Source organism: Cupressus sempervirens, chromosome 4 (genome assembly GCF_028749045.1).
Source record: "Cupressus sempervirens isolate cs-2001-9-10 chromosome 4, ASM2874904v1, whole genome shotgun sequence".
Classification (NCBI taxonomy): Eukaryota; Viridiplantae; Streptophyta; class Pinopsida; order Cupressales; family Cupressaceae; genus Cupressus; species Cupressus sempervirens.
In genome coordinates, this window is record NC_143121.1 from 852,778,216 (window position 1) to 852,803,019 (window position 24,804).

At 33.8% G+C, this 24,804-nt stretch overlaps 1 protein-coding gene across 1 annotated transcript; it reads right to left on the reverse strand.

Annotated features, from left to right (window-relative positions):
* Positions 1-5,216: 5,216 nt before the first annotated feature.
* LOC149564060 (uncharacterized) lies at positions 5,217-23,017 on the reverse strand. Its single transcript, XM_089827154.1, has 4 exons — positions 22,613-23,017; positions 22,264-22,520; positions 5,952-6,403; positions 5,217-5,722 (listed from the first exon to the last, which is right to left on the reverse strand). Exons 1-4 carry the CDS (start codon positions 22,717-22,719, stop codon positions 5,465-5,467), a joined length of 1,074 nt encoding a protein of 357 aa, XP_089683280.1. The 5' UTR covers positions 22,720-23,017; the 3' UTR covers positions 5,217-5,464.
* Positions 23,018-24,804: the final 1,787 nt, after the last annotated feature.

A 24,804-nucleotide genomic window follows, 5' to 3' on the forward strand; every position in this document is an offset into this window, starting at 1 on the left:
GCTTAATAAAAAAAAAAGATAAGGATTCGTATAAACAAAAAATATATATCTGTTTCACTTTTTTTATTGGCTATGGGTCTAAATTCTAAAGATATTTTTAACTATAAGAATGTTAAAGCATTTTTCCAATATTCAAAGGAGTATTATACATACAAGTATGATTAGTATGGCGGGAAGTGGAAAGCTATTTTGAAACTTTATAAAAAAACTTTACATAAGTGATGAAAATGAAAAAGAAGAAGCAAAAGAAGAAGAAGAAGAATTGGATTTTGAGTCTATATATGATAAAGTAATAACATTTTTTCAAATGAAATGCTTATTTTGAAAGATTGGTCGACAAAATCTGAGTAAAAATCTAAGTCTTGATATACCCGAGAACGAAATTTTATTATTACCGCACTATATATTAGTTGTTGTGGATTACTTTATCAAAGTGCAATTTGGAGTAGGTACACCTGATGATATAGATCACTTACAAAATCAATATATTCATTCTGTAGTAGATTTATTACAAGAGCAATTACGATTAACTCTATATGATTTCAGAGAAGCAATTGAAAAAACTCTGTTACCTGTATCAATCAATGCTAAAAAGAGAATAACTCTTATTAAATTGGAAACTTTCATTTCATTAATGGATAATTTTCATCATTTTTTTGGGTTACATCCCTTATCACAATTTTTGGATCAAACTAATCCATTGGCAAAAATAGTTCATAGTCAAAATGTGAGCTCTTTGGGCCCTGGAGGACTGACAAGTCAAAAAGAGTTTAAATAAATAGATATAAAGTTAGCATTAAATATCTCATAATGATGTTATCAACAAACATAGAGGGAATATACAATAAAAATATATTCTATTATAAAAAAAAAAAGTAAAAATGAAATCCCCCACCTATAATAAAATAAATACCAATTGTGTAGTAATTTCATTAATGATCCTACTCCTTTTCTATATTAAGTAAAATTATATTTCTATGTTAGAAGCAAGCTAGCTATACTTAGTATACTTCAAATATACCCTTGGTATCATATAAACAATCAAGCAAGGATTGTAGAAAATATCAGTAGTTTTCCATTTCTTGATCTCTTTCTTTCATGGGATCAATTTACCATTGATTTTAGAATAATATAGGGAGCTTAGCATGTTTGGGAATACAGGAGAATGCACTTTTGATGACATTATTACTTTTATTCGATATTGGGTTATCCATAGCATTACTATACCTTCTTTATTCATTGTGGGTTGGTTATTTGTTAATACGGGTTTAGCTTATGATGTATTCAGGAGTCCTCAGCCAAATGAGTATTTCACAAAAAGCCAACAAGAGGTTCCATTAGTAACTGGCCATTTCAATTCATTAGAGAAACTTGATGAATTTACTAGATCTCAATCTTTTTAGGAGGTATTAATGACTATAGATAGAAGCTATCCAATTTTTATAGTTAGATGGTTGGTCGTTCACGGGCTAGCTGTACCTACAATTTTTTTCTTGGGATCAATATCAGCAGTGCAATTTATACAGCGATAAATTTTATTATGAACTAAATAAGATAACTATTTATGACACAATCAAACCCAAATGAACAAAATGTTGAATTGAATCATACTAGCCTCTATTGGGGTTGTTACTTTTTTTTGTACTTGTTCTTCTATTCTTTAATTACTTTTCCAATTAGGAACAGTAATAATATTTCTTCTTACCCAGTTGAATTTGGTGAGATCTAATATTTCTATGTATTATTATTTATGCATCATGAATACTTTTTTTTAAATGTGAAAGGAAATAATAAAAATAGGCAGAAGGATCCCTCTTTGGTTGATAGGTATTTTAGTTGGTATTCTCATTATTGTTTTAAAAGGTTTTTTTTTTTATGGTTCTTACTCTAGCTTAGGTTCCTCCTTGTAGCAAAAAAACTGCCTTATACTATGATAAGAGATAAACAATGTAAGGAATACTATAAAAATTTATGTAAGTTTTTTTCTTGTGTAGAATCGTAAAGGTTATATGTTACCATTAGAAACAACAAATAGAGCAGTCATATAAAATATTATGGCCTATCTTTCAAACAAACTCAAAATTATTCTTCTGTTGCAATCTAAGCAACAAATGATCAACGTCTTTTTCTTAAATTAAAATGCGCTAGCACCAAAAAAAGACCCATAAATATTGATTTTTTTTTTTAAAATAAAAAGAAAAAATGATAAAAGTGACTCAAGATATCAATAATGAGATTGTTTAAAAGAGCTTTTTTGGTGAGAAGAATGGGATGATAGAAACGGGACCAATCTTAGACCTACCAACAAAACTCATAATGGAAAAAAACCAAGGGTTTTTATTTTTCTCTTAGCAAACGAAGAAGATCTCAAAAATAATACTATATTGTCCAATCTTTTTTTCTATTGGTTGGATTCATTTTTCCTGGGGTTATTTTTTATTTTTAAATACAAAAATAAAAAAGGAAAAAGTAAAAGATAACAATGTATTAAATACAGAGTCACACAACGCCAACTTCATATTAACTACATTGTTTGATAACATCGACATCAACTCTCAGGTGGAAGTTTATTGTCACATTAGTATTGACAACAATGTCATCTTTTGGCCAAAAGGTTCATTTTCAAAATCAATTGTAAGGTGAATGAAATTGAATTTGACAAAGAGCAAATATATTTTATAATCGCTTAGAATTTTTTTCTCTTTCCAAATATCAATTTTACTTGAAAAAAGGAACTTAGATTATTTTCTAGTAGTAAATATGATCAGGTGGAAGCTAAAATAATTTTTCATTTTTCTAAAATAATTTAATGGTCATAAGCTTTATCTTTAATATAAGACTCTAAACTATTAAAGTATGAGCTTTTGTCTCTAATAAATTTTGATTTTTAATATATTTTTTAAAATTATATTAAAACATTATTTAGTTATTTAAATGCTTTTAGATTTTTAGTAGTGACATTAACCTTGAGAGTTTTAACAAAGTGATATATGAATTAAAATTATTTAATAAAATTAAAAGAATAAAAATTTAATTTTACTTACAAGTAGATTGAAGTGAATAGACTTTGATTATTGTGAAATTATAACAAAGTTTTCAAAGATAAAATTTGAAACTAAAAATCACGATATAAAATGCATTTTCACCTACTACATAAATCTCCCTTTGAGTTTGGTAGGAATTATTCATTACATCAATTAGAAAATACATAATGATATTATCAACAATAAATGAACTAGAAAACTTATGATATGTCTTTGCATTTGCACCTTGATGGAGCAGTTGCATTCACTTACAATTAGGAGTCTAATAGCCAAATATTTTTCCAAAAAATATAATATTTTCCCATTCTAAGTCAAAAGGCAGGGACTCCAACTCACCAAGAGCTCTTGTTAATTATATGAAATATTGATTATAAACTTTTAGGTAGAAACCCAAGGAACTTCATGTCCCTGATGTTTTAGGTACATTGCCAAGAAAAACACTATTCCAAGAGAACATTCACAACAAATATAGATCTTCAAAATGCCACTTTGTAAATTACAATATCTTATGGCAAACATAGAGAAAATATAAAGATGCATCTCCTTATTAGTTTTTGTAACCTTTTAGTTTTTTATTCAACAATTTACGCTTCCCTTCTTCCTCGTTTGCATTATTTTGTCTTCACATTCAATGGGCACATACTTTGTAACTACCTTGTATGCTCTCTTGAATATTTCATATTCTCAAACATATATAGTGGTTGTCCATGTAAAATATACTATCAAAGTTGACCTTGAGAAATATAAGCAATATAAGTCCACAACCATCCATTATGATTTTTTTTTTATGTCGTCCACCCCAAGAGATAAAGGGGACCCATATGCATCTCAACAAGTATTCCGCAAATGTTATGATCAAAGTACAAGCATCATATTATCCTCCAAAGACAATCCCAAATGAAGCATGTTGCAAATGAACTAAGAAATATTATAGGTCAACTCCAAAACATTATTCAAAGAATGTAAGACCATGCAGAACATAACACACCACTACATGGCAAGGTTTTACCTCTTAACTCTTGTTAGATCATATATTTGGCCCAATAATCTTCAGACTCTATCACTGCAAATAACTAACCAAACTCCTACATAGACAATAGTGTCACCTTTGTGGCAATTAATCTTCACCATTGGAGAATTCGGTAAAAAAATCTAAATTGAAACACTGCATCAAACCATGTTCACCAAATTGCACAACTTGAAATGCTAATGCAGAGCAATGAGGAGAAATCTATGAGAAAATTCAATCCATCCTAGACAACCAACCTTATTGTCAACAAACAAATCATAATAATTTTTTCAAAAGGACAATTGGGAATGTGCAAGCATGATAATGCAATATTCACAATGCAACTTCATTATAACTAGAACTACATGTAGCCAACTTATGGAAAAGAATGTAGAGCATTCTCTGATAAGTTCATCATATACTCTTTCTCACATATTACATCTTAACAAACTTCTATCTTTTGAATATACCTTATATTGTCTTAGAGTCATCATCATAATTTTAAAACATCATCTTAACACACAATTTCAAATACTTACAGTCCTTCAAGCACTCATCCAAACAAATCTATCATTGAATACACTTTTCTGCATATTATTCTTTAGATCTTCTATACCAATCATTACTTCTCAACTTCATAATTTGAACAACAAATATTTTTCATCAACCAATACTTCTCATTTTCACAATCACACCTCCTCAACCTCAATAATTTGACACCAAGACTACCAATTTTTGACTTGAATGACAACACACAACATATAATGCTAAAGAAGTTCACTTATCTTTTAGAACCAAAGAAAATTATTTTATCATGGTTCTCAAAGCCAAGTACAATTACCCTAGCACATTTAATTTCCCAAGTTAGCACTTATTATTATTCTAATAGTTACATAACTCTATTATCTATGTTAATGGTCTATTTAATATCAACTACTTTTTTTTTTTTAACAAAATGTTATTACATTGATAGAGAATCACAATCCTGATTTTTTTACAATGCATTAGTTAATTTATCTTAATTTATGATTTTTTTATTCACAAATAATAGATTCTGATTTTTTTGTAGTGCAACTAAAACAAACACTTATCTGTGCTTTATAAAAAGAATCATTTGCATTACAAAAATGCATCACAATCAAAACATTAAGATATACATAGTATTATTAATAAGATATACATAATATTATTGAGAAATAAATAAAGAAAAGAATTTGTACAGTCTAAAGTGCCAATTATATAGAATCCAGCAAACTAATGCTTTAGGCTTGAGAAGAAAAGATATTCTTGGTTACATGTTCAACATAAAAAAAAATTATTTAATTTTCAAGAACACCTTAGCATGTTCTTGAATCCTACAAGTAAAATATTTATAATAAGTGAATGATATAGCCTGCTTGGTCAGAAGTCTTTATGCTTTGAGGCCAAGGAATTTGCGAGAAGGGCTAACATGCAAGTCCCGAGATTTGAGCATGCCAATAAAGCGGTTACCAAATGTCCCAAACGGTAATTCTGCAATTGCCATGTTCCTTCCCAAGCTTATCATGGGCAAAGCTAGTGATGGTTTGTAAGTCTTTAACTTTGTTTCATTTGGATTCTTAGACAACTTCTTTATATTCTCTGCAATCGTTAGTGCATGCATGGCTGCAGGTCTTCCTTGCTTTAGTTCCTGTACCATCCCACATTATAAGTTTTGGTTAGTTAATGCAGCACAATATGCGATAAAGAACTATTTTGAGTAGATGATGTAATATAAGGTAATTAATGGGATAAATATTTTAGGAGGGAGTTTCAACTTAGTATTCTTAAACACTCAATCACATACAAAGAACTAACTGATAATTGGATCTTGTTTGAGCTTTGATGAAGAGAAAACTATGATATTATAATGAGCTTACCTTAACATTGATGATATCCCCCGCCCCAAAGACATTAGTTGTTCCTTCAACTCGTAGTGAGTCATCCACCTTGATTTGGCCTCGCTCATCTACAACATCCCCAAAAATGGAATCCTTAATCCAGGAGGACGCCAACTTCTGGCCAATACATAGGAAATGGCAATCTGCAATGATGGTTTTCCCACTATTGGTGGTGAAGCTTGTTGTTGTCTCTGAAATTTTGCTCAAGTCAACACGTTCATTAAGATGCACCTCCACATTATGTTCCTTCAACCAAGTGAGAGATTTTTGAGATGCCTTCTCTCCCACATACTCATGAAGTCTACGACGAGAGTGCAACAAAATAGCTTTTTTTTCTGGAAAATCAGTTGCTATCTCTCCAGCCAACTCCACTCCAGCGGGTCCTCCTCCAATGACTAGAATTGTTTTGGCATCCTTAATCTTCTTGTTTTCTGTATATCCAAGATAAAAATAAAAGTTTATCAACCTTTATACCAATTTATCTACTTTGAGTGTACACAATATAAACTATAATTAAAATTATATGCTATTATAGCTAAACTAAGTATAAGCATAAAATAAATTACATTATGGTAGGATACTTTACAAGATTTACACAAATTAGAAGTTAAGATGATGGAACAATAAAATGTTTTTAAATATTTGAGAAGACATGTTAATTCAAGTTCTATTCTTAAATTGAAGTGTGTTTAGAAATAACTCATGAATATAAAAATATTTTTTTTTTTTAACTTTTGACCACTAACAAATATAATTAATATTGCATTCTCAATATTTAGAAATAACCTTTATAAATCTTATGATTAGATGCAATAACAATATCCTGATGCTTATCCTTCTAACATAAAATAAATTCTAAAAGAAATCATTCAATATAATAGATAGGGGTGGGGTTTGCATTAGCTCTCCACAATTTAGTATATAAATTGGCATTACATGTAATGTATCAATTATATCTATATGCTTTAGAGTTGTTGAATCATGAACAATAGTTACTAATGAAGAGTTGGTAGAAGGTCAAGTTCTATACAAATTCTAATTGTAATTTTTGCTACTCATATTTGCATCCTAGGGATGCTACATATTGAAGGAGGTCTAATTAGTGGAGGTTAATATTCAATAGAATATCTTGCACCTTGAATATTGTTGAGAAGATGATACATATTATCATAGTTATTGCAACATAATCAAACAAGTTGATCAAAATTATTGACAAGTTTTCTTTGTTGCAAAAGCGATGCAAAAGGGAGGAAACAATGATAAAGAGCTAAAACGAATACATTGAATTTTATACTCACCAAAGATAACAAGGTTTGATGATTAGTAAGATATTTTTTTAAAAAAGAATCCATAGGATTTTCCTTAAAGAGGTCCAAGAAAATGATATCTAATTGTTATTAAAATATAAGTTATCAAACTTAGGGGTTATATAGACCTAGGGTGTTGTTGAACCATTAGAGGTCAAAGAGTAAATAAGTTATAGAGGAATGGGCCTTCAGAATTAGTACATTTCCATGTGAATATCCCTTTGACATTACATGGAAGAAAGATATGATGTAGTAGACACACATATTATTATATATTGAACAAGATAACCATGAAGAATTGGTATATATATGATTACCCATGTATTAATTATCATCTAAATCAATTATGACATATCAAATACTTCACAAATTTGGGCCTTAAATACAAATGCCACAAGTGAGGATCAAGGAAGATGAGGTATGGAAGATAGCCTTCAAAAAATGTCAAAATCTCTTTAAGTATTTGGTTCTTCCATTCAAGATTTCTGATACACAAGCTACCTTTATGCACCTCATTAGTGAGATATTTGGGCCATCAACTACATTTTGTGTTACAAAAAGGAGTGTGATAATATTTTTTGAAAATAGGGCTATTCTTCAGTAACTCACAAATGCATGTGATATGACCTAATTTCACTAAGTGAAACCTTTGTGATATTATCATTTTAAGCATTTCAAACAGACTAAATTAAATTAAAGTACATATGGAAAGAAACTTTATTATTCCTTTTGCATTGTGAATAAGATGAAATACCCTTAGAAATATTGTAAGTATAAAAGAATTCCAAAGGTTACGAACTACAAATCTAGGGGATTACTTTAGTAGCTCTGTCTCATGGATGAAAAAAGAGTAGTATGATTAATTGTCACAACAAATAAATTTTGTGTGTTAACAGTTTGAGGAGACATACATCATGTGTGATTGGACATTTGGACATTGATAAGAATGTAAGCAATCTCCAATATTGTATTTATTGGTCATCTTTACAAGCTTTATGTTAGCATGAATGCTAATGATACTACATCGAGGGAGTATCCAAAGCATTTAGAGAGCATTGACATGTTGCATTCATGATTGTGTTTGTCGTTGATGTCAACATAGCAATCTTTCTGTAAAGACTGGGAGAACAACAATCAAAGATCTTACTGGTACGGACAATGGTTTGATTGTCTAGTGATGAGTAGTTAAGGGCATGTTCTAGACTATGTCATGATGACGTGGTTAAGTGCGCAAAGTCAAAGTCGATGGCGTACGACAATTGTACCTAATTTACTGAGAGCAGTACAAAAACAAAGTATTGAAGAACAATGTTCTAATGTGTGATTGCTATCTTACATTTGAGATGCAATGAAGAAGTGTGCAGTCACACAGTGACATAGGACAGTCATGTGGTGACATCAACGAGTGCGCAAGCCCTGGTATTGCACGTGTGAAGTTTTGTATAGACTATGAGCCCACAATGCTATTGTAATTGTAATTAATTAATTATCTTATTATAATTAATTGGGAAAGCCTCAAAGCTTACTCAAGGAATTATTATGAAGATATGGGATAAAGGAAAGTTGTTTTCCTTGGTTGTAAAAAGTATGAAATGTGAAGTGTTGTATGAATTGCGAAGTGCTAAAAGGAGCAGAGTGCTTATTGAATGTAAGGAATCAATCCAAGGAATTATTGGATGCAAGATCTAATTACAAGATTTGAAGGAGCAAAAGTCTAGTTGATAGGACAAAGATAGAGGAAGGAAGTACATTTCAATTCTATTATTTTGCAAGGAATAATACAGAGATCATTTGGACAGTGGGTTCATTGGTCTTAAACTTAAAGTTGTTTGGGCAGTGGGTCCAACTGTCTTCCACAACTCCTAACAAGGACTCATATGTACTGAATGTTGTAACAGACTCCTAATAGGGTCTATCCTCTAAAAAGGAATATTTATATTAGTACATCATCTTGTGGGTACCATCCCCACCGGGGTTTTCCCTCTGATCAAGGGTTTCCCTAGTTAATGTATCTGGTGTTAATTGTGTATGATTATCTTGTTGTAATTTCAATTTATATTACTCATATGGTTAAGTTTGTTTAAGGTTGATGTTTATGATAATAGTTGGATAATTGATTCACCTCCCCCTCCCCCCTTAGTTATATCAATGGATTGTATACTCTAACAATTGGTATCAGAGCATCAAGGCCTTGAAGGATAAGCTTAATAGCTTTGGGAGATCATGGCGGGAAAGATTACTCCTGAATTTGATGGAGGAAATTTCGTCCCACAAGAAGATAGAGCTTCTTGGTGAATTATCAAATATGTGTAAAGATTTGGACATTGAGTTTCCTGATCTAGAATCCTTTTGTTGCATGCAAAAGAATAGGAGCACAAGTAAAGACAGATCCAGATCCGAAGAAGACATGAAGATCAAAGAAGGTAAAGACCTAGCTATGAAAAGAAACCTAGAAGGTATGTAAATTTTTGTTTGTTGGACATGTAAACAGTTTGATCATTTTTTGTCTAGATGTCCTAAGGGAGTAAGAAAATTTAGAAAGAGTTCACTATCTAATGAAGATGAAGAATTCAAAGCAAGTATGGAAAGATTCTTGAATGCCTGTGATGATAAAAATAATGAGCCTGAATTGGTTAAGAAAGGGGAAGTAGTAGAAGAGATAGCTTGGGTAACTATTGTTGATCCAAAGGCTAACCATGAAAATGTAGAAGTTATCATTGAGACTAACAATGATTTGTAGGATGGGAATCAGATTGAAGAGCAGAGATTTGAGCCTAGAGCAGAAGAAAGAGTTGATTAAGAGTTGATTTGACAACTCCTAGCAGAAGTATATCAAAGAATCATCCTCCTGGACAGAACATTAGGAGCAGAAACAATAATCAAGAAGAAGTATATTAGATGGATGTCAAACCAAATTTTCTGAATGGAGAACTTGAAGAAGTCTATATTAGATGGATGTCAAACCAAATTTTCTGAATGGAGAACTTGAAGAAGTCTACATTGAGCAGCCTGATGGATTCCCTTTTACAGAAGATAAAGAGATGGTATGCAGACTGAAGAAAGCATTTTATGGTATGAAGCAAGGGCCTAGAACCTAGTATGCAAGGTTGGACAAGTACTTGACAAAACTTGGTTTTATTAAAGGTACAACAGATGGTAATTTGTATTTGAGAGAAGTTGATAATGATTTATTTATCATTGTAATATTTGTGGATGAAGAAAGTGATAAGTTTGCTGAAGAGATGAAAAATTAAGTTTGAAATGAGCATGATAGGGGAAATGAAGTTTTTCCTAGGATTGCAGATTGTGCAGATTAGTGATGGTATTTTCATTTCACAAGCCAAGTACCTGAAAGACTTGTTGAAAAGATTTGGATTAGAGAGTTGTAAACCTGTTGGTACACCTATGATAACTGGTCATAAGTTATCTAGCAAAGATGAGACACCTACACTTGAGCAAAAGAAGCATAGATCTATGATTGGAGTATTGCAATATTCGACTCACACCAAACCAGATATAGAAAATGCAATTGGGATTGTAGCTAGATTTCAAATTGATCCTAAAGAGTACCATTATGCAAAGTAAAGAGAATATTCAGATATTTGAAACGAACATGATTATGGTATTTGGTATGACAGATCAAGTGATTTCACTTTGTGTGCATATACTCATACAGATTGGGCAGGCAGTATGAATGATATAAAAAGCAATAGTGGTGAAGCATTCTTTCTTGGAGGAAGATTGGTTTCTTGGCTGAGCAAGAAACATGATTGTATTTCACAGTGTACAACTAAGGCAGAGTATGTTGTAGCAACAAATAACCGTAATCAAGTTATTTGGATGAAGCAAATGTTGAAGGATATTGGAATTGAGTTTGCAGAACCTGTTATCATTTACTGTGATAACACAAGTATAGTATGTCTAAGAATTATGCATTGCATTCTAAGACAAAGCATATATCTATCAAGTATCATGTTTTGAGGGAGAAGGTAGCACAAAGGAGATCTAATTGGAGTATGTAAGTACTAAAGATCAGATTGCAAATATATTTGTGTAGCCTTTGCCTAAAGCTACTTTTGAGTACCTGAGAGGTATGCTTGAGGTTATGCTCCTACCTACTTCTGAGTAGATGATGCAGAGAGTGCATCAGCCCAGTGATACAAAGCACTATTGTTTGACTGGACTGATTCTCCCCATCTTTTTAGTATATCAGTGGAGTTCTTAGCCTTTGTGTTCTCTGAAGGCTAAGTGGAGAAATAAGAAGAAATTGATTAAATTAATTTCTTATAAAGTCATTAAATAAATTTAAATTAAAAGGTGATTTTATATTTAATTAATTTAATTTTTTAGAAGCGCAACTAATTATTGTATTGGAAAAGGGGAAGCTTCTAGAGAGTGCATTTTCTAAAAGTACGATTAATTATTGCCTTCGAAAGGGGAAAGCTTTTAGAAAGTGTAATTAAATAATATTTTATTTCCTTCTAGAAGGGTGAAGGAAAAGAATAAATAGAGAGGGCAGCCTCATTGTTGAGCATCAAATGTGTTGCCATCTACTCTTCTGGATAGCTTGTGGACCCAAGGGCCTCTACAATTATTATATTAATCGTTGGGAACGAACACTTCCATTGATTTGCATAACTGAGGTGGTGAAATATATTCCGAAGGGTTGCGACTGTTGGAGAAGACAAATCAGTCTTTTCATTGTGCCAAATTTGTGGCCTAGGGCCAACTTTGTAGAGTAAGGAATAAGCTGGAATTTGCTATAGTATTTTGCTACACGACAATTCATGTTTTTGGAGCAATTCCAGGCTTTTATCTACTACATTTTGCATTGTTTGAAAATAGATATTTAGGGCATTGGTAGGGTTTGTAAAATCTATTGTAATCTGATTAATATCAGAGTTTTATATCAGAATTTGTTGCCTTAATGTCTTATTGATGTAGATGCATAATTTCCTATTTGTAATCAATGTTATTCAAAAACAATTGCATCTTTATTATTAGTTGTTTGGTGTGTTCTTTGGAAGCATATTTATTAAAGTTTGATATTTAGAAAGCAATCAGAATTTAAATATGCAATATATCTCTTGCTTGCAAAGTGTTTGAAAAAATGTCAAACAATTGAATTTGAGAAGGATTTGGTGTTTCACGAAGTTATAACCTATTGAGGTTATTGCCTATTGGGGTTATTACATTGGTATCAGCGCTAAATCTTGCCATCCTGAGGGTTTAGCAATCATATGCAACCACCTGGGGTTGACTCTCATAGATTTTCCACTTGCAGACAAGTTTTATTTGACAAGGAACAAGATCTTCACAAGTAGCCATACACCATGGGTGACAGGCAAGAGTGTAGCCCACCAAGAGACAATAAGAATGAGGATCAGAAAACAAGAAAAATGTTTAGAGCAATGGTTACAGGACAAGAGCGGATGGCTTGGGCTTTGTAGGCACTCACCACCATGGTTGAGCACATGAACCCACAAGACAGACAATATCAGGAACAAGGAGATAACAGGAGTGCAGTGGGATCGCCTAGAGCTCATAGAACTCTTTCCAGAACAACAGACAAGCCCACACGTCCTACCTTTGTTAGAGAGGAACCAGTACAAGAGCCAGCAGAGGAAGCTGAGGATGGGACATTTGCAAATATCCTTATAGCTACTAATGATGAATGAAAATTACTGACACCACAGGTACAGGAGAGAATGACTTTTGAGAGGTTTGTGAACTAAAGAAGAGACCACTACCGTGCAGTCAGACAGAATAGGAGACCTCATGGCGAGGATAATGAATTAAAGTGAGCTACAAGGAATCTTCATTGACTACATTTGATGGGAGTGGCAGAATGACAGCGCAAGCGTGGATTCACAAGCTTGATACCTTCTTAGTACTAAGACCTATGACAGAAGTGGAGGCAATAAAATATGTTGCACTACATTTAGAGGGAGTTGCACATGATTGGTGGTACCGTGGGATGGTTACCTTTCAACATAACCAAGTTACTTCATCTCAGGACTTCGTGGACAAGTTGGTAGAGAGGTTTGATAAGAAGGATCTAGAAGTCTACTTGAGGGAGTTGGCACAACTGAGACAAACTGGCGGATTGGCATATTTCATTAGTGATTTTCAGAGGTTATCCGTTATGGTGCCAGATATATCAAATAGGAGATTGGTTGTTTTGTTCACGGAGGGATTATCCAAACCATTGAAGGTTGGGTAAAAGCCTTTGATCCTTTCAATTTGCAAGAAGCAATTAAGAAGGCTAGAAGTATGGAACAAGCAACCCCAGTAAATAAATTTCAATCAAAGGGAGCATCATCTAGCAAAGACAAACCATTCTTCAAGAAACCTGACAGGAATGAAACAAATGCTGAAAATAAAGATAAATCATTTGCTCTTTTGGATAGAGAGACATTGAATTATTTAAAGAAGAAAAAACTTTGTTTTTATTGCAAAGGACCCTATGACATGAACCATGATTGTCCTTTGAGGCTAAAAGGGAAAACAAATAGGGCTATGTGGGCATGTTATGATGATTCTGATTTTGAAAATTCAGACCAATTTCTGAAAATGAGGAATTGATTGAAGAAAAGGAAGGCACAGATGATATAGGTGATGAGAAGACTGAGGGTAGACTTAAGGAAGCCTGTCTCACTAGTGTACAACAAGAGGGATCATTCAGGATGAGAGGGGTATTGGCTGGTCAGCAAGTTATTACTTTGATTAATGCAGGTGCTACTCACAATTTTATTTATTCCAGATTGATTGAGAGGCGTGGGATACAGACAGACCAATTTGAGGGTTTGAGAGTGGGAGTAGCTGATGGCTACATCCTCAAATGTGATAGGAAGATTACAGGTCTGCCCCTGAGAATCAACAATTTTGATTTCAAAGCAATTTTTTATGTTGTAAACAAGGGTGATACAAATTTGGTATTGGATATGACATGGTTACATGATATAGGGGAGTTCACTCTCAATTTGAGAGATATGGAGATGAAGTTTCAATCAAAGGGGAAGACCCATATATTTAAGGTCATTCGTGACAGTGGGTTTAGGATAATGTCTTGCAAACGCATTGAGAGCTTGTTGAGACATGACCAGGTTGAGTGGGGAATGCGTTGCACTTTAATGTCATCACAGAGGCAACAATAATCAAAATATCACCCAAACATACACGAACTGAGAATCAAGCACTACAAGATTTTCAATGAAATATGACCAGGTAGACCTCCAGATAGAGGTATTAAGCATATTATTGAGTTAGAGGGTGTTAAACCCATCATGATCACACCCTACAGGCATCCAAAGAGATTGAAGGATGAGATCGAGAAAACCATCAAGGAACTACTTGCTATGGGCACATTAGACCAAGTAAGTTGCCTTTTGCTTTTTATGTGGTTTTGGTGAAGAAGAAGGATGAAACTCTTAGGATGTGCATAGATTACAAGGTCCTGAACAAGAAGACTATCAAAAATAAGTATCCCATCCCATAGATTGATGAGTTATTAGATGAGCTAAATGGAGCATGTTTCTTCTCCAAAATTGATTTGAGATCAAACTATCATCAAATCCAAGTCAAAGAGTAGGATATAGAGAAGATGACATTTAGATGTCATTGTGGCCATTTTGAGTTTGTAGTTATGCCATTTGGGCTAACTAATGCTCCAGCTACTTTTCAGTCCACAATGAACAGGATTTTTCAACATCAGTTGAGGAAATTTGTGTTAGTCTTTTTTGATGACATCCTGGTGTATAGTAGGACATGGGATGAGCATGTGCGGCACTTAGACACTGTGTTGAGCATTCTGAGTAGGGAGTCCTTGTATGCAAAAGAGTCCAAATGTGATTTGGGATTAACGGAGTTATTATATCTGGGTCACATTATCAGTTCTCAGGGAATATGCATGGATCCTAAAAAGATTCGTGTTATTATTGAGTAGCCCACTCCAGTGAACCTGACACAATTGAGAGGATTTTTGGGGTTGTGTGGATTCTACAGGAGGTTTGTTAGTGGATATTCTAGGCATGCAACACCCTTGACAAACTTGATGAGAAAGGGGGCTTTCATATGGACTCTTGAGGCATAGGAGTGTTTTGATAAATTCAAGGAGTTGATGACTTCTTGTCCAGTGCTAGTATTACCAAATTCTTGCAAACCTTTTGAGTTGCACTGAGATGCATCTGACGAAGGTGTTGGATCGGTGCTTATACAGGACAGGCACCCGATTGCTTATAAAAGTAGGAAGCTCAAGGGGCCTAAGAGGAGCTTCAACATTTATGATAAGGAAATGTTGGCCATAATACATGCTTTGGCCAAATTCAAGTAGTATTTAGTGGGTAGCAAATTCAACATAAAAACCAATCACAATAGCTTGAAACATTTCCTAGGGCAGCGAGATCTTAATGACAAGCAACAGAAATGGGTATATAAATTACAGGCATATGATTTTGATATTACCTATTTCAAGGGGACACAAAATGTAATAAAAGATGCCTTGTCACAAAGAACCCAGTTGAGCTCGATGACTGATATATCAGAGGATTGGAGACATTTGATCCTTACAGAGTATGAAAAGAATACATGGGCATTGGGATTCATAGATGGATCAGGCCAGTATAGTGATTTCACCCTTGTGAATGAGATCACCATTTACAAAGGGCACATTTATTTGGTGCCAAGGTCAAAGGTGAAGAGGGTGGTGTAGAGAATTTATCATGACTCACCTATGGCAGGACATCCAAGTACCTACCGATAGATTTGTGAGCGTTTTTCTTGGAAAGGGCTTAAAGATGAGGTGTTGCAATATGTTAGAGAGTGTCTTACTTGCCGACAAAATAAAAAGGAGCACTCTTACCCAACCGGCTTACTTAAGCCACTTATGATTCCTGACAGGAAGTGGGAGTGTTTATCCATGGACTTCATCACAAGACTGCCGAGAGCCCAGGGAAGAGACTATATATATATTGTTGTTGATTGGCTTACAAAGTTTGCCCACTTCTTCCCAATCAACACTACACACACTGCTACACAAGTGGCAAATTTATTCTTCAAAGAGGTATTTAGGTTGCATGGTTTACCTTGGACCATTGTCACCGATAGGGATAGCAGGTTTACGAGTCAATTTTGGCAGGAGTTGTTCAGATTGTGCAGGACAAAACTCACTCTGAGTACTAGCTACCACCCCCAGACAGATGGTTAGACAAAGATAGTGAACAAATGGGTGGAGGGATACCTCAAGAATTACATAGCAGGGCAACAAAAAGGCTTGGGTTAAGTGGATATATCTATATGAATATTGTTATAATTCCACTTATCACATGTCTATCCAAATGTCACCATTCATGGCATTATATGGATATGAGGCACCCAGTTTCATGGATTTGTTGCTATCAGATAGTAGAGTGCCGAGTGTTGGAACCTTATTACAAGAGAGTCAAGATATTGTGAAGGCTCTTAAGGATAATATCATCAAATCACAGAATCAATAGAAGCAGTATGTTGATCAGAACTAGACTGAGCGAACTTTTGAGGTAGGTGATATGGTATATTTGATGTTGCAGCCTTACTGCCAACCCACTCTCAAGAAGAGTGGTGCCACAAAACTTAAGCCATGTTATTATGGGCCCTTCAAGTTGATCAAGAGAGTTGGAGAGGTGGTTTACAAGTTGGATTTATCAGGAGAGAGCAGAGTCCATAATATTTTTCATGTGACATGTCTCAAAAAGGCATTAGGACACAAGATTGTTCCTTCTACAGTGCTTCCACCCTAGAGGATGAGGGGAAATTGGTTTTAGTACCAAAGGCTATCATTGAGTTCAGGGAGAGGAATTTGAGGAGACTTACTATCAGGGAGTACTAGGTGAAGTGGAAAGACCTGCCAGTAGAGGATGCCACTTGGTAGAATGAAGAAATTTTGCAGCATCCAGAGTTGAGATTGCTTGGGGACAAGCAATTTTAAGAGGGGCAGACTGTAATGCCCCCATCTTTTTAGCATATCAATGGAGTTTTTAGCCTTTACATTCTTTGAAGGCTAAGAGGAGAAATAAGAAGAAATTGATTAAATTAATTTCATATAAAATCATTGAATAAATCAAAATTAAAAGGTGACTTTATATTTAATTAATTTAATTTTCTAGAAGCACAACTAATTATTGTATTGGAAAAGGGGAAGCTTCTAGAGAGTGCATTTTCTAGAAGTACAACTAATTATTGCCTTGGAAAGGGGCAAGCTTCTAGAAAGTGCAATTAAATAATATTTTATTTCCTTCTAGAAGGGTGAAGGAAAAGATTAAATAGGGAGGGGCAGCGTCATTGTTGAGCATCGAATGTGTTGCCATCTACTCTTATGGATAGCTTGTGGAGCCAAGGGTTTCTACAGTTATTATATTGATCGTTGGGAACAAACACTCCCATTGATTTGCATAACTGAGTTGGTGAAATATCTTTCAAAGAGTTGCGATTGTTGGAGAAGACAAATCAGTCTTTTCATTGTGCTAAATTTGTGGCCTAAGGCCAGCTTTGTAGAGTAAGGAATAAGTTGGAATTTTCTACAGTGATTTGCTACACAAAAATTCATGTTTTTGGAGCAATTTCAAGTTTTTATCTACTGCATTTTGCATTGCTTGGGAATAGATGTTTAGGGCATTGGTAGAGTTTGTTAATTCTATTGTAATCTGATTTATATCATAGTTTTACATCAGAATTTGTTGCCCTAATGTCTTATTGATGTAAATGCACATTTTCCTATTTGTAATCAGTGTTATTAAAAAACAATTGCATCTTCATTATTAGTTGTTTGGTGTGTTCTTTGGAAGGATATTTATTAAAGTTTGGCATTTAGAAAACAATTAAAATTTACATATGCAATATATCTCTTGCTTGCAAAGTGTATGACAAAATGTCAAACAATTGAATTTGAGAAGAATTTGGTGTTTCATGAAGTTATAATCTGTTGGGGTTATTACAACTGAATGATGATGCTTCCTGTATAGGGGAGTATCTATTGTATACTGACTCATTGAGAACTCTTTGTATTTGGTATTTGGTATTGAACAATGTCTTTTGACACTTGAGCTGATTGAAGAGTAGAAGAAGTAGTTATAACAATTAGTATTTTTGTATTTATTTGAGGCCTTTGACATTGATGTCAATGGGGGAGAATTTGCATGAAAAACACCTCCTAAGCAATGGGGGAGAAGAACTCATAAGTATGTATGAGGAAGAAATATCTCTTTAGGGAGATTTAGAAAGATTCATCTTTTTAGGGAGATTTAGAAATATTCATGTAAAAGAAGCAGGAGTATCCACCTGATGTGCATCTGATGTATTGTGAATATTTAGTGTGAAGTGAACAATTGATGTCTATCCAGTAGGAGGATATGCACCTGTTGTGTTGAGATTTTTTAGCATGTGAATAGTTGATGTCAGTTCTAGATTCTAGAGGATTTTAGATTGATGAAGAGGATTTGAGGAATTGACAATAGTAGCAGCAACAGAGTACAGTTTGGTATTCTTGGAATTTTGATGTTTTTTATTTATGTTGTCATCAATGTCAAAGGGGGAGATTGTTAGCATGAATGTTGACGATAGTACATTAGAGAAGTATCCTAAGCATTGGAGAGTATTGACATGTTGCATTAATGGCTGTGTTTTTCATTGATGTCAACATAGTTGTAAAGATTGGGAGAACAACAGTCAGAGATCTTACTGGTACAGACAATGGTTTGATTGTCTAATGATGCCCAGTTAAGGACATGTTCCAGACTATGTCTTGATGATGTGGTTAAGTGCACAGAGTCTAAGTCGATGACGTACAACAGTTGTACTTGATTTATTAAGAGCAGTACAAAAATAGAGTATTGAAGAACAATGTTCTAATGTTTGATTGCTATCTTACATCTGAGATGCAATGAAGAAGTGTTCAGTCACACAATGACTGATGATAGTCGTGTGGCGACATCAGCGAGTGCGCAAGACCTGGTATCACACGTGTGAAATTTTGTATAGACTGTGAGCTAACAATGCTATTGTAATTGTAATTAATTAATTATCTTATTATAATTAATTGGGAAAGCCGCAAAGTTGACTCTAGGAATTATTATGAAGATATGGTATAAAGGAAAGTTGTTTTCCTTGGTTGTAAAAAGTATGAAATGTAAAGTGTTGTATGAATTGCAAAGTGTGAAAAGGAGCAAAGTGCTTAATGAATGCAAGTAAGCGATCCAAGGGATTATTGGATGCGAGATCTAGTAACAAGATCTGAAGGAGCAGAAGTCTGATAAAAAGGGCAGAGATAGAGGAAGGAAGTGCATTTCAGTTCTATTATTTTGCAAGGAATAATACTTAGATCATTTAGACAGTGAGTTCATTAGTCTTAACTTCGAAGTTGTTTGGGCAATGTGTCCAGTTGTCTTCCACAACTCCTAACAGGGATTCAAAGTCTCCTCACAAGGACTCATATGTACTGAATGTTGTAACAGACTCCTAACATGATCTATCCTCTAACAAGGAATATTTATATTAGTACATCATCTTGTGAGTACCATCTCCACTAGGGTTTCCCTAGTTAAAATTTCAAGTGTTAATTGTGTATGAGTATCTTGTTGTGGCTTCAATTTATATTACTCATATGGTTAAGTGCTTAAGGTTGATGTTTATGCTAATAGTTGGGTAAATAATTCACACCCCCGCCTCCACTCAATTATATCAATGGACTATATATTCTAACCCTTTATTTGTAATTGTCAATTGTCCAATATAAATCATCCCAACAATAAAAAGTGAAAACTATTATGGTCATTGTCCATACTTAAGGATCTTTGAGAACATATCACTATGGATTTCGTTAGAGGTTTGCTAAGGACTAAGAGACAAGAAAATTATATTTTTATTATAATGGATAGTTTTAGCGTGATATGTCTATTTAATGTTTGGAGCAAAATAATGCCAAGGAGTGGTGTAGAAAATCTTTTGCAATTGTCTACATATATTTTGATATCTCAAAGAGCATCAAATAGATTCTAGAGTATAGATTTCCTTTTGTGCATTTTGGGAATGGCTAGAAGAAACTCAAGTAATTTGTCCATTTTATCCTCAAATAGATAGACAAGAGTTGTCAATAGGTGGATACAATTTCATATTGGTGAATACAATTTGGGTCTACATGGGAAAGGAGAGATAGAAATGGCCTTCAAAAAAATTGAAGCCTATATGGTATGATCTTCTTTAGATTATAAAGTAGGTAACAATAGTTATTTTAATTTAGAATTACCAAAGTTATATGACGATATTTTTTATGTAATATCAAGTAATTATGATTATTTGAACGTTTCGTGTTGGATGAAGAGCTAGAACTTCTAATTTTTTTTTCATTAGATAAATGAGATGAATTTAGAGGATGGTGTCATCATTGATAAATAGGTAAGGTGAGTTAGACACTTGGAAGGATATAAATTGTGGTTATTGGTGAAACAACAAATTATTGAATAAGGAAAAGTGGATGAATAATGAAAATATGGGAAAAGAGTTGCTACAATATGCCTCAAGTCATTTTGGGACAGGATAACCTTTTAAAAACGATTATCCATTTATATGTTTTCTATGATTGTCAGCTCTATTTAATCCTACATATTGGATGTTACTGAGGTTGAGGATTTTCAACAAGACTATTTTGTATCTTATTGGCATTCAGATGACTTTTATGCAAGCTTTGGGTTTAACCATGGAGGAAACTCCATAGTTAAGCATGCTCAGGTTGGAGTACTACCGGGATGGGTGACCTCCCGGGAAGTCCCGGTGCTTCACCCTTGTGAGCATCACCTAGATCCAATGAGTGCTAAGTGTTCCATTTATTCTCATGAGATGGATTCATGTTGAATCACTACCAATGAAACATGGATCAATGAGTTTGACTCATTGATCACACAGTTAAATTCTAATAGCAATATCACAATTTGACTTGCTGTGGAAATTATCTCCTACTTATCAATTGACTTTTATTGGTCGTGTTTTCTATGGCCAAATGGGAGTTATCTTATGATAACAAACCATTATGTGGGTTAAGAAATTATTTGACCATTGTAGACAATTATTGTTGGTATGTAATATAATGGGCAATACTTTTAGTCCTTGTTGATTAGACTCGAGAGGATACTCATTTAGGTGGTAATGGAGATGAATTTATGGAAGGACAATTACAAGTGTACAATTGTTCCGTTTTCATTGCAATTGTCAATCTCCCCACTGTATATAATGTACCTATGGAAGTGATAAAAGATAAACATTGATGTGACATTTCACTTATACCCTTCATTTTGCAAATTTGTCTAGATAAATCTCTTCCCCCTTTATATTATGTACCTATAGAAGGGAGAAAAGATAGATATTGATGTGATATCAAATTTTGCACTTTTTTCTAGATATATCTCTTTCCTTTATATTACTCACCTACCTATAGAAGGGACAAAAGATAGATATTGATGTGATATCAAATGGCTGCCCTTCTTTTTGCAAATTTGTCTAATAAATCTTTGCATCATGTGATCTTTCTTTTTGCAAATTTGTCTATAAGTTTACCATGAATGTTCTCTATAAATTGTTTTCTCAATCTAACTATTTGAATTCCGTATTGATACAAGTGATTTATCCACTCAAAAAGATTTGTTATGCTAAGAATTGTTATGAACAGAAAAATGATCTTAGAATCCATAATTGATGTGCCATTAAGGTATAACCTAGTAATTGTGAGGGTGATCACATAGTCATGAACTTGCCTCTTTCAATTTAACGAACTTGCCTACTTCACCTTCTCATCAATCTCACCAAATGTACATTCACATTATGCTGTAAGCTATTACTTTAGAGATATTCAATGAATTCATTCTAAAGATCACCCAAAACAATGGAAAGATTTGATGCAGAGGCCAATCAATGCAGAGAATTCATTATTGAACAAAGATGGCAGTTAATGGGTAGCTTACCTTGTTCAATTTCTTTGAGTCTCTCTGTTCTTGTGGAAGGGCCGAGATGAGGAACCCCACTTGCAATCACCAGAAAATCATACTTCACTTGTTCCCCTGAAGCAGTTATGACCGCCCCCTCTGTGACGCCCGTCGCAGTTGACACTTTGAGCTTTGCCTTCTTCAGATACTCGCTGTGCAGAAACACTGATCTATCCGCAAAGCTCGGCTCCACCATACACCGTAGTTTCGCATATGGAACCTCATAATAATCCTTCCTGTAATTGAATGAAACTCGTTTCAAGTTCTCTTCCAGAAAAACAAGAATTCAAAACAAAATCAGAAGAAACAGGGGTTTTAATGGACATACGCATCTATAAGCGTGACGTCAGCGTGATCTTCCAAGGCCTTGGCAGCGGTGGATCCTGCTACTCCGCCTCCCACAACGACTACCTTCTTTTTCTGCACTGCCGCCATGACGGATATTCACTGTGTATGTGCTTCTTACCCTAATATTTGCTCTGTATTGGCAAATTCGGGCTGGATGATCTTCTTGACCTAAAATTTGCTGTGTATAAGCAAATTTAGGCACGTATATTCACAGTGTATGTCCTTCTTACCCTAATATATGCTGTGTATATGCAAATTCAGGGTCATATATTCACTGTGTATATACTGCTTACCCTAATACCTACTGTGTACATGCAAATTCGGGCTTGAATTTACTCAACACTAATCGTGCTGTGGGGTTTTTGGATTTTCCTCTGGAAATCGTGTGATTTATACAGATGTACATTCATTTTAAAGTTCTATTTTTAGCCCGGTCTTCAATCGAACGGAAATTCAAAACCGCAAGTTGTTGACTATCGCGCCTCCAATATTGAACACAATGCAGGAGAAAAGACGTAATTGAATTCTTTTTTACCACAAGAAGCTTCTTCGTTGACACACGTTTCAATTTTCGCCATTTTTAATGAAGCCCGAGACCGGGACAGGGCAACTCGTGGTTAAAACGCGCAAACCTGTGTTGGAGAGCGTGCATAATTTGGGATGGGAGCAGAATGCCCATGGTAAATTGTGGAAGCCTTTGTTGCACACACGCTATACCACGTTTCCTCGCTCCTTTCCAGCAGCTTGCTTTGGCGTAATACCATGGTATTTGGTTAGGGGGAAGAGTCAAAATGCACGAGGGAAGCCTAGTAGGTCATAAGTCGGGTGAATAGACTAGATTATGATAGACCAGAAGGTGGACGCACCTATCTAAACTGGTGGAAGAATGCAACATCTTATAGTGGAAATATAGTACACTTCAATTAAAAATATTAGGTACAGGTGTATTTAAGTTGTTAAGATATGAGTTTTAGAGACGATCGAAGCAAAATAGGCTCCATTTCTTACTAGTTCTTTTTCAAACTAGTTATTTATTATTAATAATATTAATGGTTCCATTTATTTTTGGAAAGAAAAAATGTTCCATGCGGCTCTTCTCAGCTTTTGGGACCATTTTGAAAGCTTCTACATTTAAAATAAATGATGATGTTATATTATATTTGACTATGCGGACTTGAAATTTGGTTTTTAAATAAGGGATGTGGCAATAACTATGAAAAAATTGAAAGTAATTTCAAATTTTCACACAAGATTTTGTGAAGTGTGAAGTTGGGGTGAAGAATTTATCTCTAATGTTTAGCTATAAAAACTTTTGATTCTCCTCCCTAATAAACTGTAGAAATTAGTGAATAACAAGAAGATAAGGTGGATCTAATTTGAAGTATCAAACATTTGAATTTATTGTTTTTATAAACATATAAGATAAGTGCATTTAACATAAGTGCTTTGCCTGAATAGTGTAATTTGTTAATAGTCTAGAAAGAATAACTAGCAATTGCACACTTTTGTACTTGCAACGATGAGTTGATAGGTGTTGAATAATATTTTTTAAATATAATTTAATATGAATAAATCAAATTCTAATTAATTATTTATTTAAGTAGAATTTTTTTTTTAATATTTTAAATAGACTTCTATATATATAATGATAATCTAAAAAATCTCCACACACAAAATCTATTATGAAAAATTAATAGAAAAATAATATTAAAAAATAAATGATAAAATGAGAGAGAAAATTAACTAAATTAATTATAAAAACTAAAAACTAAACTAATTAAAAAAGCTAGAAACTAATCTATTTTAAAACCTAAAATAAAATAATTTTAAAAAACTAATAACTAAATCAATTTAAAAAACCAAAATCAAACTTGATTTTTTTTAAAAAGAAAACATAACTTGTAAACTACACTACAAATGAGCTCTTCTAGGGTTTTTTGAAGTTTGTCTTAGCCTACTAACAAAGTCTTGCATCTATCCTCTATCATACCACATTTAATGCGAGACCTTTTAGTTTGTATTATCGCTTTGGCCAAATTTGGCCCATTTGTTAATATTGGTGCTAGAGTTGCTGCTTCGAAAGCTCATGGTGCCTCCTTTGGACAAGTGTCCTCACAAGTTCATCTTGAAAGTCTTCTACAAGGTATGTCCTCCCCTAATGTTGTGCTTCCC

Bases quoted from the DNA above. Each gene is read 5' to 3' on its own strand.
- LOC149564060 (XM_089827154.1), bottom strand. From the start codon at position 22,719: ATGGCGGCAGTGCAGAAAAAGAAGGTAGTCGTTGTGGGAGGCGGAGTA. The intron at 22,521-22,612 runs GTATGTCCATTA...ATTCAATTACAG, and splicing joins GACGTCACGCTTATAGATGC to GAAGGATTATTATGAGGTTC. The intron at 6,404-22,263 runs GTAAGCTACCCA...TTGGATATACAG, and splicing joins ACTCAAAGAAATTGAACAAG to AAAACAAGAAGATTAAGGAT.